The 15,673-nt window shown below is 35.7% G+C and overlaps 1 protein-coding gene and 1 long non-coding RNA gene across 2 annotated transcripts; one reads left to right on the forward strand and one right to left on the reverse strand.

Moving 5' to 3' along the window:
• Nucleotides 1–363: 363 nt before the first annotated feature.
• LOC139141825 (uncharacterized) lies at nucleotides 364–12,134 on the reverse strand. Its single transcript, XR_011554257.1, has 3 exons — nucleotides 11,976–12,134; nucleotides 3,838–3,961; nucleotides 364–1,421 (listed from the first exon to the last, which is right to left on the reverse strand). It is a non-coding gene; the product is annotated as an uncharacterized lncRNA (long non-coding RNA).
• LOC139141818 (tripartite motif-containing protein 3-like) lies at nucleotides 4,001–15,673 on the forward strand. The gene is made up of 4 exons (XM_070711492.1): nucleotides 4,001–4,158; nucleotides 6,808–7,944; nucleotides 8,256–8,564; nucleotides 11,664–15,673. Exons 2-4 carry the CDS (start codon nucleotides 6,834–6,836, stop codon nucleotides 12,473–12,475), a joined length of 2,232 nt encoding a protein of 743 aa, XP_070567593.1. The 5' UTR covers nucleotides 4,001–4,158; nucleotides 6,808–6,833; the 3' UTR covers nucleotides 12,476–15,673.

Below are 15,673 nucleotides of genomic sequence, written 5' to 3' on the forward strand. Positions count from 1 at the left end.
CTCAGATGACATTTGTGATATCACTTGAAAAATACATACACCACTGACCAGGAATTGTAACAATCAGTTTTTTTATTGTGATTTCAGTGACATGGTTACTCTTTCCTACTGCAATAAGCTAACACTTAACAAACCTTGAAAGTTTTATATTCTGTGAACAATATCACTGACCTATGGTTTAGGTTACAGTGAAAGATCTTGATGAGAATTAAGTGTAGGTAAATTGTATGTTTTAGATTTCACTCATACTAGTACTCACATCAACCAGTAACAGTTTCACTGATCTCAGTCAAAAACTTTGCTGAGAGCATGTAATGAATCAAACTTAATAGTACATGTCTAAACAGATTGGTGAATTAAATTTGAGAGACGTTAAACAGTTGTTTTTGTGGTTTTACTGCTTTTTTAAATTTCCAAGGGCAATCTGTAAATCTACTCCTGAAATACTGAATATATGCTACTCCTGAAATGCTGAATGTGGCACAAAAACATCAAATCATAGAGAAGAAAAACTACTGTTATGCAAGCATAGAAACTTCCCTGAGTTTTTTACCTAAATGACGTATATATTTGATGACTGTATCACCCATTATCAAACTCTGAATTCAACTACTCTAAATAACACTATCACATCAAGACCTCATGGAAAATATTTACCTGGAAGGAAAAGATGATCAGACTTTTTGTGCAATAACATCCTTCAGAGAAATAACTGACATTTCAATAACACTTTCTTGTTGAATTTTTACTCAAACTTTTCTAAAAACCAAATTTGCTCAAATCTATTGGAATAGAGTCCATGATATGAATATCTTTGCCTTGATGAAGTTTCATTTGGTCTGGTCAACAGCAACAGTTATCATTGACCCATGACCTCTTGGGTCAAAGGTTTCTTTCAGGATTACAGGGTTCCATTAAATACATCACAGGAGCTACTGCACAAAATGTGATCTGTTATGTTGTATCAACACAGCCATCAGTTTTGGAACTAAACACTTTCCCCTGAAATCAGACATTTCAAATTGTGACATTTTAATGAAAATAAGTTTGACAAACGAAGCACTTTATACAGTCTTTATGCAACAAGCATAATTAATCTTCTGTACATGTAGACAATGGACACTTATATGTTCAAACTAAATAAAATTTCTTTGTACGGGCTTGCTATCTTTCTGATGAAATTACATTTATGTAAAAATAATGGTATTTTCTTATACACTGTATGTATAAATAAGCATAAAACTATGGTGGCGCATACTTCTCTTCTTGAATTTGTTCTCTATCATTTTGTGAATGTCAAGTTTTATCTCCAAGCAGTGTCTCAATGTTTCAATTTGAGTCTCTGCCATTGTTCTATGATGACTTGGTCAAGTCTTAGACTTTGATATTCCAGGTCTGATAGTGTCTTCTCCTTGGAAGATCTGGAAATCAAACACAATGCATGCAACATGAGTAGCAGAAGCATTCAAAGTGACAATTTTGATTAAAATCAAACAAATTTTATGGTCCTGCAGGTACATGATTTAACTGAAAGATTCAGCTGTGTGTATAGGCACCATGGCACCATGGCATGGTGTAGTGGGTCAGAGGTTGCAGAGCAGACTGTAGCACCTACACATAGCTGAATCTTCCAGTCTAATCACCCGTTCATCAAACAATCACCAATCAGTCATTTCAGACAGCTGTCTACTTTGGTTAACCCACTGCGTTAATCATTTAATAACACTCTGAAAACCTACTTACATGTTGATGCAAGACAAAGAATTTAGGCTGTTCACAAAACATGGTTGGGTGGGGGGGGGGGGATGGAGGACTTGCAATTGAAATCTTATTTTTTTTCAGATCCCCTACACAATACCCTCAAAAATTTTCAAGTCCCCCCAAATTATCATATAGCTGCATATCTATTAGGAATGCACACAAAGTAAAAATAATTCTGCACGCAGATGTTCGACACTATGAGGTTATTATGAAAATACCACAAAGGATGCACGAGGACATTGGCGCTCGCGTCGGGCGATGCACGGCGCCAATGTCCGAATGCATCCTTTGTTGTATTTTCATGATAACCTTATTATTATCCATCTTACATTCGTGACTGGGGCATCAAAATGTCAGAGTAATGACCATTTTCATGCAATGTCAACAATTTTTCTTCCGATTTTATCGCACCAGTGTGGAACGCTATCTCGGACGCACTTCTGCAAGTTCTGGAGTCAGTGCACTACACACAGACGTACAGAGCGCGTGCTGGACTTGTTCTGGCACTCGTCCAAGGGGTCCCTTGAAACCGTTCTACAGTGAACGCGCAGATACAGCTGCAGGGAATGGGGCGCCTTGAAACCGTACGTGTTACGGAACGGGCGTTCCGTACGGCTTTTTAGCGAACGCAAAATTCTATTGTTCTCGATGGTATATGTATAATAACGGAATACCTCTTATCAGCAGGTTTTAGAGCCATTATTCTTAGGGCAAGTTCTTAAACTGATTCATTTTCAAATGCATCAATGGACTTTTTGGATTTATAAGTCTGAGCCAACTTTACCCAACTCTGGTTAGGTCAATGGCATCAGCTGAACAAAATGACAATCATGAGTGCAAATTGGCTACATTTTACCAAATTGTCAAAAACTGAGCACAGTGACTTAGCGAAAATATGTTTTTTTTTCAAAAGTACAAGACATATACAACTTGGATGCTACTTATAAATGTTTTACAAAATTGACAATACTGAAAGGTTAAAGTATTCTATCAAATAAATGTATTCTCAGAAATTTTGGGTGTAATGGGTGTGATAAACTACAGCAGAACCAGTATGCCAGCTATCACTGTCACTGCCAGTATGCAGTGACAGTGACACTGCCCTTAGGCAGTAGCACGGCACTAGCTGTATTAACTTTGATAATTTTGACAATATTTTTGTCCAGTTTATACAATTGCATTCTTGTCATACTTCCTGCAATATGTTGAATTGTCCAGTATTCTGAAGCTTGCAAACACAGCATACGTGTACCGTGCATTTGTATCATTGACAAATAACTTTCAGTCTGAACTCCAATTCAATTATCACCAGTATTTAGACAAATAGGCTTAATGTTGACAAACTGAATATTATGTTTTTCAGCATGGCATATCGACGTAGAGAGACACCAAGAAACTCTATTTGATACATTGCATAGAAATATTGAAAAAATTATCAACAGTTGCAACTCCTGCCCCGTTACAAGTCAACTTGTTGTTTTCACTTTTTAGAGTATTTCAAGATTAAAGTCATAAAATGCGACAAAACAGTTCTAGATTTTGTTAAATTATTGCAAACATTAGAACCATTGGACGACATCAAAATGTTGGGAGCCAAAACATTTTCAGGTCTCCCCCATAGGTAGAGCAAAACTTTCAAGTCCCCCGCCTCGACTAACCCCAGAATTTTCAAATACCCACCCTGAATTCCTCCAGCCCCCACCATTTTTTTGAATGCAGCCTTCCTTACCTTAGCCGTTATTGGAATCGTGCCAAACCTATGGAAACATTCAGTGTGTGGGTGCTACCGGTAGATAGCAATTAATGCACCCCTTCTCACTAGACTTCCACTTTGGTGCCGTAGAATAGTTTTCAAATAATTAGTCTATTATTTTGCATTTTGAAATTCAGAATGTCTGCTGGCAAATTTACCATACCATCATGATTGAAAATGGCTTATATAATGATATTCTGTTATTTGTGAAAGTCTTTAAATCAAACATTTGTCTATTTAGTCTTTAAAAAGACAGGCTGATATGAAGTACTGGTATATCTATCATAGACAACTTCAAGATTGCAAATTTCCTTAAATGTTACCTGCTCACCCCTGATTTCCTGTAAGCAGGTCCATGCTTACCATTGATAACAATAGGTTTGGGTCAAACCACTGTGGTAGAAGGGTTAGGTCAGAACACCCAGCAGTTGCCAGCTTGCTTATCTACTGTTGCCAGGGAAGTTGTCATGAAAAGAATATACAATGTAAAGGTCATTTAGGGTCATACAGGTTCTGCTGGTACATTCACGTCTGTGCCAGTCACTGCAGACTTCTGACACTGTGGAAGATTGGGCGGTCACTTGTGCTATTCCAAAACTTGGTCTTATTCATACGTAGGAGTGACTTAAATTGGAAAATACCAGGTAAATTTTGCAATATACATTATGTTCTTTGTACCCAAAGTTTAAGTTTTGGATAATAAGGTTCACTGAAGATAGAGAAAGATATTGTCTTATAAGGGTCACCTATGGGAAGACAGCATATACCGGTATAAACCCAGTTGTACGACATTCTTGCATTCGAGTCATAACTCAATCTTCCACTATAGAATAATGTATACAGAAAAGGCCACATGTGTTTTGCATTTGTCAGAGCTAAATGCCCTACTGAAGAGATCTGAAGAGACATGGGGAGAGAGGTATATAACTCTCTAATGACTATAGTCACACCTAAAGACCAAGCCAAGAAGGCTTAAACATGAAAAGACTTTCAAGAGATCTTTAACTGAACTTTCATCATGAGTGTTTTAAAGCAGAGATATGGGTAGTAAACTATATAGGATACTTTGTTGTAGGTGTGTATGCTGATTTTGCTAGGCATATTAGATACCAGGAAATAGATTGAAAAAATCTCACTAAACTGACCCATAAAGGCACGATATAGAGACATCAAACACAGAGCTTAAATTGAAAAGATTTTTAACATTTCTTGAAAGTGAAGTAACATGATTGGTTTGGCAGGACTTAAAATAGCCTAGATTCTAGTTCGTCCGCTTGCCTCCGTACCTCCGACCCACTCCCGTCTAGTCTCGTGAGCAGTATTTCGAGCTAGAGTTGTAAAAACTGCTCATTTGAATGTCAATGGTCACCAACTGAGACCATGACGTCACTAGCGTCCCTTTCAAAGTCAATCACTGACCAGATATGAACTGAAAATGCTCACGTGTTTCATTATATATTGCAGTTATGTGTAAATTTGAACCTTTGCCACATGTTTGCAACTTAATTGAAAATATTATGATCAACGTAATGAACAATAATTACCGCTGATTAGGTCATGAAGTATACAAATATGTAATTAGCTGAAATAAAAATATCAAAGTTCTTTTACTGCTGTCATGTATCACCACTTTATATAGCAAGTGTAATTACCGTTGGCCAAGTCCTTCAAGCCATATATGCCGAGCTGTGAAAGCTCATTAGACATGCAAATTATAAATTAGCTGACATGAAAATGTGAAATGACTTTTGATATTGTTTTAACCTGGTATAATCATCAATGTATATAGCATGTTTTGCCAACTTTGATCAAGTAAATCCAGTATATATCCCTAATAAGCAAAGGTCATTAAATATGTAAATTAGGAATTGGCTTTAGTAAAAATGCTTAATGATTGTCAACAATGTTGTATCATGGTATCTGCAATATATGTAGCAATAGACATCAAATCAGGTCCAATAATTGTTATCATTCAAGGTAACTAAGAAAGTTACCAGGTCCAAGGAACATATTGAAAATGACAAAGGCAATGGGGTCATCTTGAACACAAAGTAGTGGTGGTACCAGGTGAAAAGCAAGCAAAAATAAAAAGCAAAAAGCAAAAAAAGCAAGTTTTGTCAACTTTGGTCAAGTTGATTCAGCTATGACCCTCTCATGATTCTTCAGCCAATTCCGAATTTGCATATTTAATGAACTTTTCCAATTAGGGATATATAATCTGAATTAACTTGATTGTAGTTGTTGAAACTTGATATATACATCAAAGATACTGTGATATAACATTATTGAAAGTCAAAAGACATTTTTACTTCAGCCAATTCCTAATTTGCATATTAAATGAATTTTCATAATTAGGGATATTTATCTGAATTGACTTGATCAAATTTGATGAAAGTTGCTATGTACATTAAAGACACTATAATACAACATTATTGAAAGTCATCAAGCATTTTCTCTTCACCCAATTCCTAATTTGCATATTTAATGATCTTTCCTAATAAGAGATATATATCTGAATTGACTTGATCAAAGTTGACAAAATTTGCTACACATACAGATACCATGATACAACATTATTGACAATCATTAAGCATTTTTACGTAAACCAATTCCTAATTTACATATTTAATGAACTTTGCTTTTTAGGGATATAAACCGGGATTTACTTGATCAAAGTTGGCAAAACGTGCTATGTACATTAATGATTATACCCGGTACTAGGTTAAAACAATATCGAAAGTCATTTCATATTTTCATGTCAGCTAATTTATAATTTGCATATCTAATGAGCTTTCACAGCTCGGCATATATGGCTTGAAGGACTTGGCCAACGGTAATTACACTTGCTATATAAAGTGGTGATACAATAAGAGCAGTCAAATAACTTTAATATTTTTATTTCAGCTAATTACATATTGTATACTTATGACCTTTTAGAATTAATGGGCGGTGATTATTGTTCATTATGTTGATCATAATAATTTCAATGAAGTTGCAAACATGTGGCAACGGGTCAAATTTACCCACAACTTCAAAATATAATGAAACACGTGAGCATTTACAGTTCATATCTGGTAATCAGATTGATGATGCTAGGGTACAGTGACTGAACTTTTGTATCATAGGTATGCTCAGTTGATAGCCTTGCACAGCTGCTATGTGTTGGTACCTAGGAAACAAGCAGCTGAATGTTGATAGAAAAATATTTTACAGTGGCATGAAAAAATTGTTCAGCAAAATGAACTCTAAGATACTATGGTAACTTCAACATGTTTATGTTTTATTACTTCCAGTGAACTTTGACTGAATAGATCGAGTCATGGCTTCATCATCTGACTTTGGTGAAAAATTGCTGACTGACATTGATGACAAGGTATTGCTGTGTGCCATTTGTATGGAACGTTTAAAGACACCGAAAATACTGCCTTGTCAGCACACATTTTGTGAACATTGTCTCACAGAATGGGTCAAAGCAAACAACGGTCAGCTTATATGTCCAACATGCAAGAATCAATGGCCTTTACCCTCTGGAGGGGTACCAGCCATCACCAGCAATCGATTTTTGAATGACCTTTTGGAGGTTATCGGTGATGTCAGTCCTGGAAGGGTCAATGAGGCAGTCTGTGATGGGTGTAAGATAGAGGCCAAGTACTGGTGTGGTGACTGCGGAGGACAATTTTATTGTGATGCCTGCATAAAAGCTCATAGAGCAATGAGAGTGTGCCAAGATCATGAACCAATGACAATGAAAGAATACAATGAAAAGATGTCAACACAACACTTCAGAATGACCCAGCCTAGATTCTGTGTCAATCACCGTAGTTCTAAATTAGAATTCTACTGTGATACTTGTCAAGTGCCAATATGTCATAAGTGTACAGTCGTTGACCACCCATCACGAAATCATGAGATGTTGTCACTAGAGTCAGCCATGGAGAAGTATATGCCAGAAATGAAAGCATACTCAGAGAAAATTGCTCAGAAAGTCAGCGATTTAAAACTCAGGAAGGACAGAGCACGTGATCTTCGAAAAGACTTGGATGTAAACAGGTCTACAGCTGACCAACAAATTAACACACTGTGTCAAAAATTAATCAATGAAATTAAACAGCAACAAATGAAAATGCTTGGTCAAGTTGATGATATCTACATATCAAAATGTAAACAAAGTGATGCCAATATAGAACTTCTGGAACATAAAATTGCCAGTGCAGAAAGTAATCTTTCATATCTGAACCATCTCTTGACTTTTGGTGGAGCTGTGGACATCATGACGGTACAAAAACAGATGAAAGATCAACAGCAGCACTATGATGATCTGACCAATGTACCTTGCGCTGACATTGACAGTGACCTGGTTTTCAGAGAAAATTCTGAATGTTTACGGATTGATCTTGGTGTTGTCAAAGGAAAGAATCTGACTAAACCAGGTATGCTGTTAACCCTTATTCGACAAAGTTCATATTTCACCATCATGTCACGTGGGCTAAAACTTAAATGAAGCACAACATGTCTATTATGGCAAAAAAGTGAAATTTGAAGACATCTGAAAACAGAGATTTCTTTCAAAGTGTTTTTTTCTTGAATAATAAGAAATTTACGCATAAAATTATTGCCACAGGTGAACAAGGTTATATAAGCATAGTTTTAAATTGTTTAATATGACATACAAGCAGCTAAACTTTAAAGCACATCTACATGATCTGTTGTAAGAATGAATTAATTTGATGTATGTCTGCAGGTAAACCAATACAGTCTGAAGTAGAGAGGAAAGATGGAGATGGGACGCAGACAATGACACACACACAACTCCAGGTGCAGAGGAAAGAGGAAAATATGACAAAGCAGACTAGTAACACTGGGCTTGAAGTGATTGAAGGAAGTAAACTTGGTGATGTTAAAAAGAAACAGACACAGCCTGAGCCTCTGGTAGTGAAAGCCAAACAAGATAAGCCAATAAATGCAGTCCACTTAACAAAAGGAGATACTACAAAGTCTACTAAAACCAAGCAATCAAATCTCAGACCTTGTGCTATGAAACGTTCATCAGGTGAGTGAAGTGTCTTAAACAATTATTCGGTACAAGACCTAAATTTTGATACTTTGACAGGCTTTTTATATGTTGTACTTTGAAAAGGCATGTTGAATGTTCATCTCTGGGATTAATAAAGATAAAATTGAACAGACTGGAAGAAAAATGTTTCTCATCTAAAGGCCAGATCTCTGGGATGAAGTTTGTTCTGGAATTCATAAAGATAAAATTGAACAGACTGACAGAAACTGTCTCTCACTTAAAGGCCAGGTCTCTGGTATAAAGTTTGTTATTGTCTGTTAGAGAGTTATGGGTGTTATAGCTTTTTGTTTTCCATTAAAATTGTAATCTAGTCAGTAAATTTCCTGGCCAGTCAATCTGACGCCTGAACCATGCCTTTAGAGTTATGGAATTAACTTGTTACATTTGTTGTTCTGCTGTGTATATTGGTATTCTAAAATAGAAGTTGACAATACCATCACTAGCTGAAAATCTATTGTGCAGAAGTAGATTAGCTATACAGACTAAACCAAATGGCATAAAACAAGTGTAGGTTTAATTCATTTGAAGTTGATCATGACCAAAGTCAAACTGTGAAGTGGAAACTTGTACAATTAGAAACGTGTAGCAGTAAAAACAATACAAATCCTTGCATTCATATGATACGTCAATCCTAAGACATTGAGTTGGGTAAAGTTTGACATTTTTGTCCATTTTTATATACTACATAACCTCAATCTATGCAAATTTATTAAAATGCAAATCCCTATAAATCATGTGATATTTTTGATATCACACAAACTATGACCCTCAAACTGGACAAAATATTAAAATTTTTTCTCATGCAATTTATAATATATTTTGTTTCCTTCAGTGAGCTCAGTAATCTCAAATGACAATAAAATAAATATTTCTTTGTTTGTCTGAAAATCAAAGAGTTTGAACAAAAAAAAACTTCTTAACACACATTACCTCGTTTGTGAGACCTGTACAATATGCAAAATAAGGTGTTTACTTTGAAACATTTGGGTTAAAATTTGGCTCACTCATGACCCTACTTGGTACACTCAACTGTGAGAATGTCAAAACCAACTTGAAGACCCTACTGGTAACAAAACTATGAATTCTTTTCAGTAGAAATTAACATTGTCACATCCATGATTTGTTCAGTTAAGTCATATGAATATTTTACTGACATGATGATTGAATCACTGGACTCAATGATGTTTTGTGTATGTCTGATACCATTTCTATTGGGATCTATGTACAGTTAATGATTTTCAAGAGTCTGACAGAGGGACCCTAGCTAAATTTGACCCTTTGCATGCTGTAATTTTTCCCACCAAAATTTTAGTGCAACATTTTACCAATTTTTATGAATTTTTCCATATTTTTTATTATTTTGGACCAAATGGATATCACATTTCATTGCCTACAGGTTTTCATCAAAATTTTGGCAAAAATCTGAAAACATTTGGTTGGGGTACATTTTATAACGCTGACAAAAGTTGACCTTGGCACTCAAAGGGTCTATCTAGTCAAATTGAGTTGCACTTTTGGCAAGTAAACAGAGAGTATACCATAATAAATCCTTAGTAAATACTGTGGAGTACATGTACTTTATTTTCATGTGGAATTTATTTTCGCTATTTTTGCGGGGCAAGTTTTCTGTGAAAGTTCATTCCACGCTTAACATGTGGCTTCAAATCCTTTGATCTTGGGCAAGCTGTGATTTGTTTCCAATGAACTCAACGGTAAAATCTCGGGGTTTGTCAAAGTTTTCACAAAAAATTGTACCAAATTATTCACCAAGACAAACCTGCAGCAGAAATTAACACTTTATCAGCCTTGTCATCATTGTGTTTGTACCGACAAACTTGTAACCCCTGCCAACAAATACCACAAATGTTATTCACACCATATGTCTGATACCATTATTATATTTTGAAAAAAACAATGCATCAATCTCACAATTTGTTCGGTTTTACATGCACTATTACTTTGGGGAAGTCTGTTAGCTGTAGCATTGGTTGCCGAGAACAGTGCATACAAAAGAGAAGGTGATCCAAAGATTGATAGGATGCACTATGGCTTTCAAGGGGTTGACCACTGGTATCAGTGGTCATAGACAGCTATGATATGATCAATGTAAGAAAACGAACCTGTCACTTCTTTCAATTAGGCAAAAATAAATTCCAGCGGAAATAAAGTATTTCACAGTAAATCAGCTACATCGACAAACAGCTAACTGTTACAACATTTCAATTTCATACCATTATGACTTTTGACCTTTGACCTTTGCACCCCTGTGGTCAGCTGGTCAAAATTTAGTTTTGCATGTCAAGTTTAAATTCTGGAAAGAATTTAAAGAGGTGCAAAAGGTTTAGCCTTAATTCTACAATATGTCAAATGAGGTCATCCATGGTGCATGTGTTTTACAAAAATCTTTACATGTATATGAAGACCACTGAGCATTTCTATACAAAAACAATACATTTTGAAAAAAGATATTTAATAGAAATGGTAAAGGAACAATAAAATATGAAATAAATATAAAAGACTTCACTCTGATGAACTGTCATTTTGATGCACTTTGATGTTCATCAATATCTATTTCCAATTTCAAGCTACATCAGCAGACAAAGCTTCATGTTGTGTGAAAATTACACTTTACATCACTTATTAGCTTGTTTGACCTTTGACCTCTTTGACCTTGTGGTCAGTTGGATAAATTGGGTGTGTTGGGTCAAGGTCCAAATTCAGGACAAAAAAATTCCAACTGGTTTAGAGTTCCACAAAATATGGAACAAATATATCCCTAATACAAGCTATAGAACTACAGCATTTCTATTGCTAGACCAACAATACATGTTGAAAAGCAAGTTTTATGAAGCAAAATTTACAAGGTTACCATGGTAAAAGGACATTAAAATGTGAAATTACAAAAATGAAAAAAGTTGAGAATTTACTCTGATTAATTGTAATTTTGATGAAGTTTGATTGGTATCGATATCTAGTCTCAATTTCAAGCTGTGTTTGTGAGAACAACTTGTTACACGGCAAATGTATTGAAATTCCATGCTATTGATGTGCTTGTTTTAACCTTTGACCTTTCAGGAGGATGGTCAAAATTCACACTGGAGGGTCAAGGTCCTAGTCCAGGACAGAAGTTCAACAATCCATGTGGTTTAACCTTCCACAATGATAGACTTCTGGTGTGTGACAAGGACAACAACATTGTTCAGATACTGAACCAAGACTACACATGTGAAAAGGTACTTGGAACTTTCAGTGGTCAGTTTGCCAAGCCATTCAAGCCACAGTCTATAGCAGTCTCTCAGGACAACCACTACTTCATACTTGATTATAGTAATTTGCAAATTGTTGTTTGTGATCAAAATAATAAAGTTATCAGCATAATTACTTTACCTGCAGATGTAAATCCTTACTGTATAGCTCTCTTGAAAGGGTTTGTTTTGGTCACTGATGCCAAAGGTCATAGGTTACTCAAGTACACCGTGACTGGTCAATACATTGCAGAAGTTGATGGTCAAGTTGGTGGCAAAAAACGTTTTGACTTGCCCCGCTTTGTCGCTGTCAACAGTATGGATGTCATCATGGTGTCTGACTGTGGCAATCACTGCATCAAGTGTTTTGATTCTGATTTCAATTACCTGTACCAATACGGTGAGGAAGGTCACGGCGATAGTCAGCTGTACTTCCCATACAGCATTGCCGTTGATGGCGCTGACAATGTTTATGTTTGTGATCAAGTCAATGCTAGGATTTCGATTTGGAGTCGAGATGGGACTTGGTTATCTAATCTTTTCACAGATGACGTGAGCTACCCCTTGTACATTGCAGTCAGCCGAGACAGAATCTGTGTTAGAGGGAGATACGACAAACACATCACAGTATTTTCTAAGTAGACAGAAACACCAAGATGATGTGTATGTCTGCATTTCATCAAAATATTGGATTTCTGTCAAAACTTTCGGCGCGAAGTCAATTTCCGATTATCACTCAAGCGTGACGACGAACGAATCGTACCGTTTACATGTTGTTTACATTCCAAAAACCATCTTTTTCTCAAATTTAGAAAGATAGTTTTCGGAAAATATTATTCTATGTTGATGTCGCCTCATGTCTAGAGTAAACATGAACCCAAATGATGTTGTTTTTTGATAATTTTCATTCAGAAAATTTAGGAACTTTGACAAAGGGGCCTCACTAAAGTTGCAATCACGTTTGGTCCAACCAGTGGATGGCATGCAGTGAACACATCAAACGTAAAAACCAAGTTGAAAGGGTCACGTTTGAACATTTGCAAACAAAATCAGAACGATCATCACTGCAATTCTTTGACGGCAGATTTATCTTTTAGGAACAAATTTACCATAAGTGAGTTATTTTGAACAATTTCAAGTCACGAATATTTAATTTTGACAGTGTACAAATAATTTTACGCATCCTCCAACTCCACTAGACTCAGGGCGGATCATGTTTTTCTCGAGGGTCTATGGGCGGATCAACAATTGTGCGTGCGTGCGTGCAGATTGTTTAAAAAATACCTGTACATCCGATGACGTCTCTTTTGATCTGAAACATAAATATTTCCACTCAATAGATGTTGATTCCGTCATTGTAAACGATATAAAATGGGGAAACCATCACCGCTGATCCGCCTCCATCAAGGTTCACGTAGAGTGTGGCATAACAAAAGTTCATGTATTGAGGGCGCTGATCGTGGCCACTAGAACTGAACTACACCTGAGCGATGATGTCAAACTGGTTGTTTTAGAGTATTTCATTTTGCAAGTTTCAGTTAAGAGATTTCCCTTTAAACAATAGCGTAGACTCGGATGTTTGATTCAATTTCTTTCTTGACATATGAAACAAACCCTTATTCACTTTTGGTTTGTAATCAGAAGCTTACTTCGGCCCAAAGCTTACTATAGTTCGGTGAACGTTTCACCAAATTTTCTAGCCCACACCACGGTCCGTGTGTCTAGCCTTTACATATGGGCCTAATACTAATGAAGTAAAGTGCATAGCCATTCATCTGAATGACTCAATACATGGGTTTTTTTTGCGTAACGTCTTGTCAGTAGGTTCCTAGTCTAGAACTAATCTTGTTTTGAAATCTTAAGTCCGAATCCCTCTTCTGAAAGTTGTAAGATTAATTTTTGTTGAAAGCCAGAAAGTGCTCGCTTTTCTGAAAAAGTATTGTCACAATAAATAATCGATAGAAGAGATTCATACACCTATAATACTCTTACCATGCATCAGAGTAGTAAATTAGATAGAGTTTTAGAATTTGGTAAGGTGTACAATTATGGTGCAAATTTACTAAGATATCATGATGCACTCGGCTAGACCTATTACATCTTCATTTGTTTTAATCAGTGTCAATATTTTCCAGTCTTAAGGAGAAGGGCTGTTTAATTTGTTGCCTTTTATAACCGACTGAAGCTTAAACACAGAAAACGAGTTGTTAAATGCGTTATGTCTGTCCGACATGTATACTTTTCTGGGTTACAATGTCACTGGCGATCTGTCACGGTTGCATTAACATGTGTTTTTCTAATTTTGTCTGTCTTCTTGTGTTTTAGTGGCTGTCTTTTTTTATCTTTCACTGTACAGTATGTGGACGATTTGTTAAAATTAATCTACATTAAAGCAACTAGAATAATATTCATGCTCGCATTCATGAGCGTACTGCGCTGCGCGAAGTCTCAGACGCTGAAATCGTGTCAGTATTTTTTTGTGATTACCGCCCTCTAGAGTTAAGTTTTTATAACAACTTTGGTTTTGGATGAAAAGCCCTATATACAGGCTTTTTTATCAATGCCGTATTGATGATCTGCAACAATACATTGTAACGAAGCGTACTTTTCAGTTTTCGAATATTATATGGTCAGAGGGAAAATGTAGGAACAAAATTGTATCATTATGACTAGATTTGATGGACATAATGGGAAATTATAGGGTAACGAGATCAAGAGAGAGAGAGCTTTACAGTTGTTTTTTAGGCTGGATTCTACCTTTGTCATTCTATTTCAGTGTAAGTTAAGAAATTAAAATCCATGTTATGAAATGGTACTTTTTCACTGTCTTGGCATAGAGGTGTTTACTCAATGTTTGTTTACTGTTCTTCATTGCATTTTCCCCAAAAATATGTTTACAATTTATTTTAAAACAATTCTCTGATGTCAAAATGTCTTTTCCTGAACAATTGGAAATAAAAAATCAGTTTAACAAGGCATTTGAAAGAGGTTTTATCATGACCAATATCATATTTTATATTCTCACTGTTCCTTGATTATTGGGAGTTTTTGTGTGTGACATACCAGTATGTGACTTTGCTTTTTACCATAATATTTTTAGAAGTTTGCTGCTTCTTTTGGCTCAAAAATTGATGTAATAAATAAACAAATACTGATTAACAGATAAAATTTAAATTTTTTGACCTATGGACTCCAACTAAAATGTCAATTTTGTGTTCACATTAGGACTTTTAAATATGATGATATACACAGACAGACTATTTATTATGTATTATGACAGCATAAAGATTGTCTCTTAAGGGGAAGGGGTCGTCCCATCTTCAGCTGCATGACTGCCTTGTTGATAAAGATTACGTCTCCCCAGAAATTGGCGATGAATATTGAGCAAATGTGAAGGCATTCAGCAATTGATGAATGTTTGTATATGTATTTTCACATTGACACATCCCAGCCAGTAGTCGATACACAGGCAAACACCATTCATTAGTTTGTGAAAATTTCATCACCAAAATATACAATATCACACACTACTATTTTAATTCATTCTCTCCAACAATAAAATAAAATAAAATACATAAGCTTAGCAATATCTTGTAATAGTTTTCTTGCAATCTCCTTGACACATGTGCAACACTGCCCTCACTGGCCTTACATAACACTTTGTAAATAATGATAATAAAAGTTCTACAATAACTTTTTCTGACATCCATGGCAGTCTTTGAATAATTCACATGCCAGGAGTTTTTGATACGGGACTCTAACTTTCAGTAAGACCTTGACTCCTGTGATCTTGAATACTGCAATTGAACAAATACTAAATAAATAATTCTGTGTGCAACA

Source organism: Ptychodera flava, chromosome 10 (assembly GCF_041260155.1).
Source record: "Ptychodera flava strain L36383 chromosome 10, AS_Pfla_20210202, whole genome shotgun sequence".
Taxonomy (NCBI): domain Eukaryota; kingdom Metazoa; phylum Hemichordata; class Enteropneusta; family Ptychoderidae; genus Ptychodera; species Ptychodera flava.

Coding starts and splice junctions, on each gene's coding strand:
- LOC139141818 (XM_070711492.1), top strand. CDS start 6,834: ATGGCTTCATCATCTGACTTTGGTGAAAAATTGCTGACTGACATTGAT. Junction 7,945..8,255: donor AAAGAATCTGACTAAACCAG/GTATGCTGTTAA, acceptor GTATGTCTGCAG/GTAAACCAATACAGTCTGAA. Junction 8,565..11,663: donor TGCTATGAAACGTTCATCAG/GTGAGTGAAGTG, acceptor TTGACCTTTCAG/GAGGATGGTCAAAATTCACA.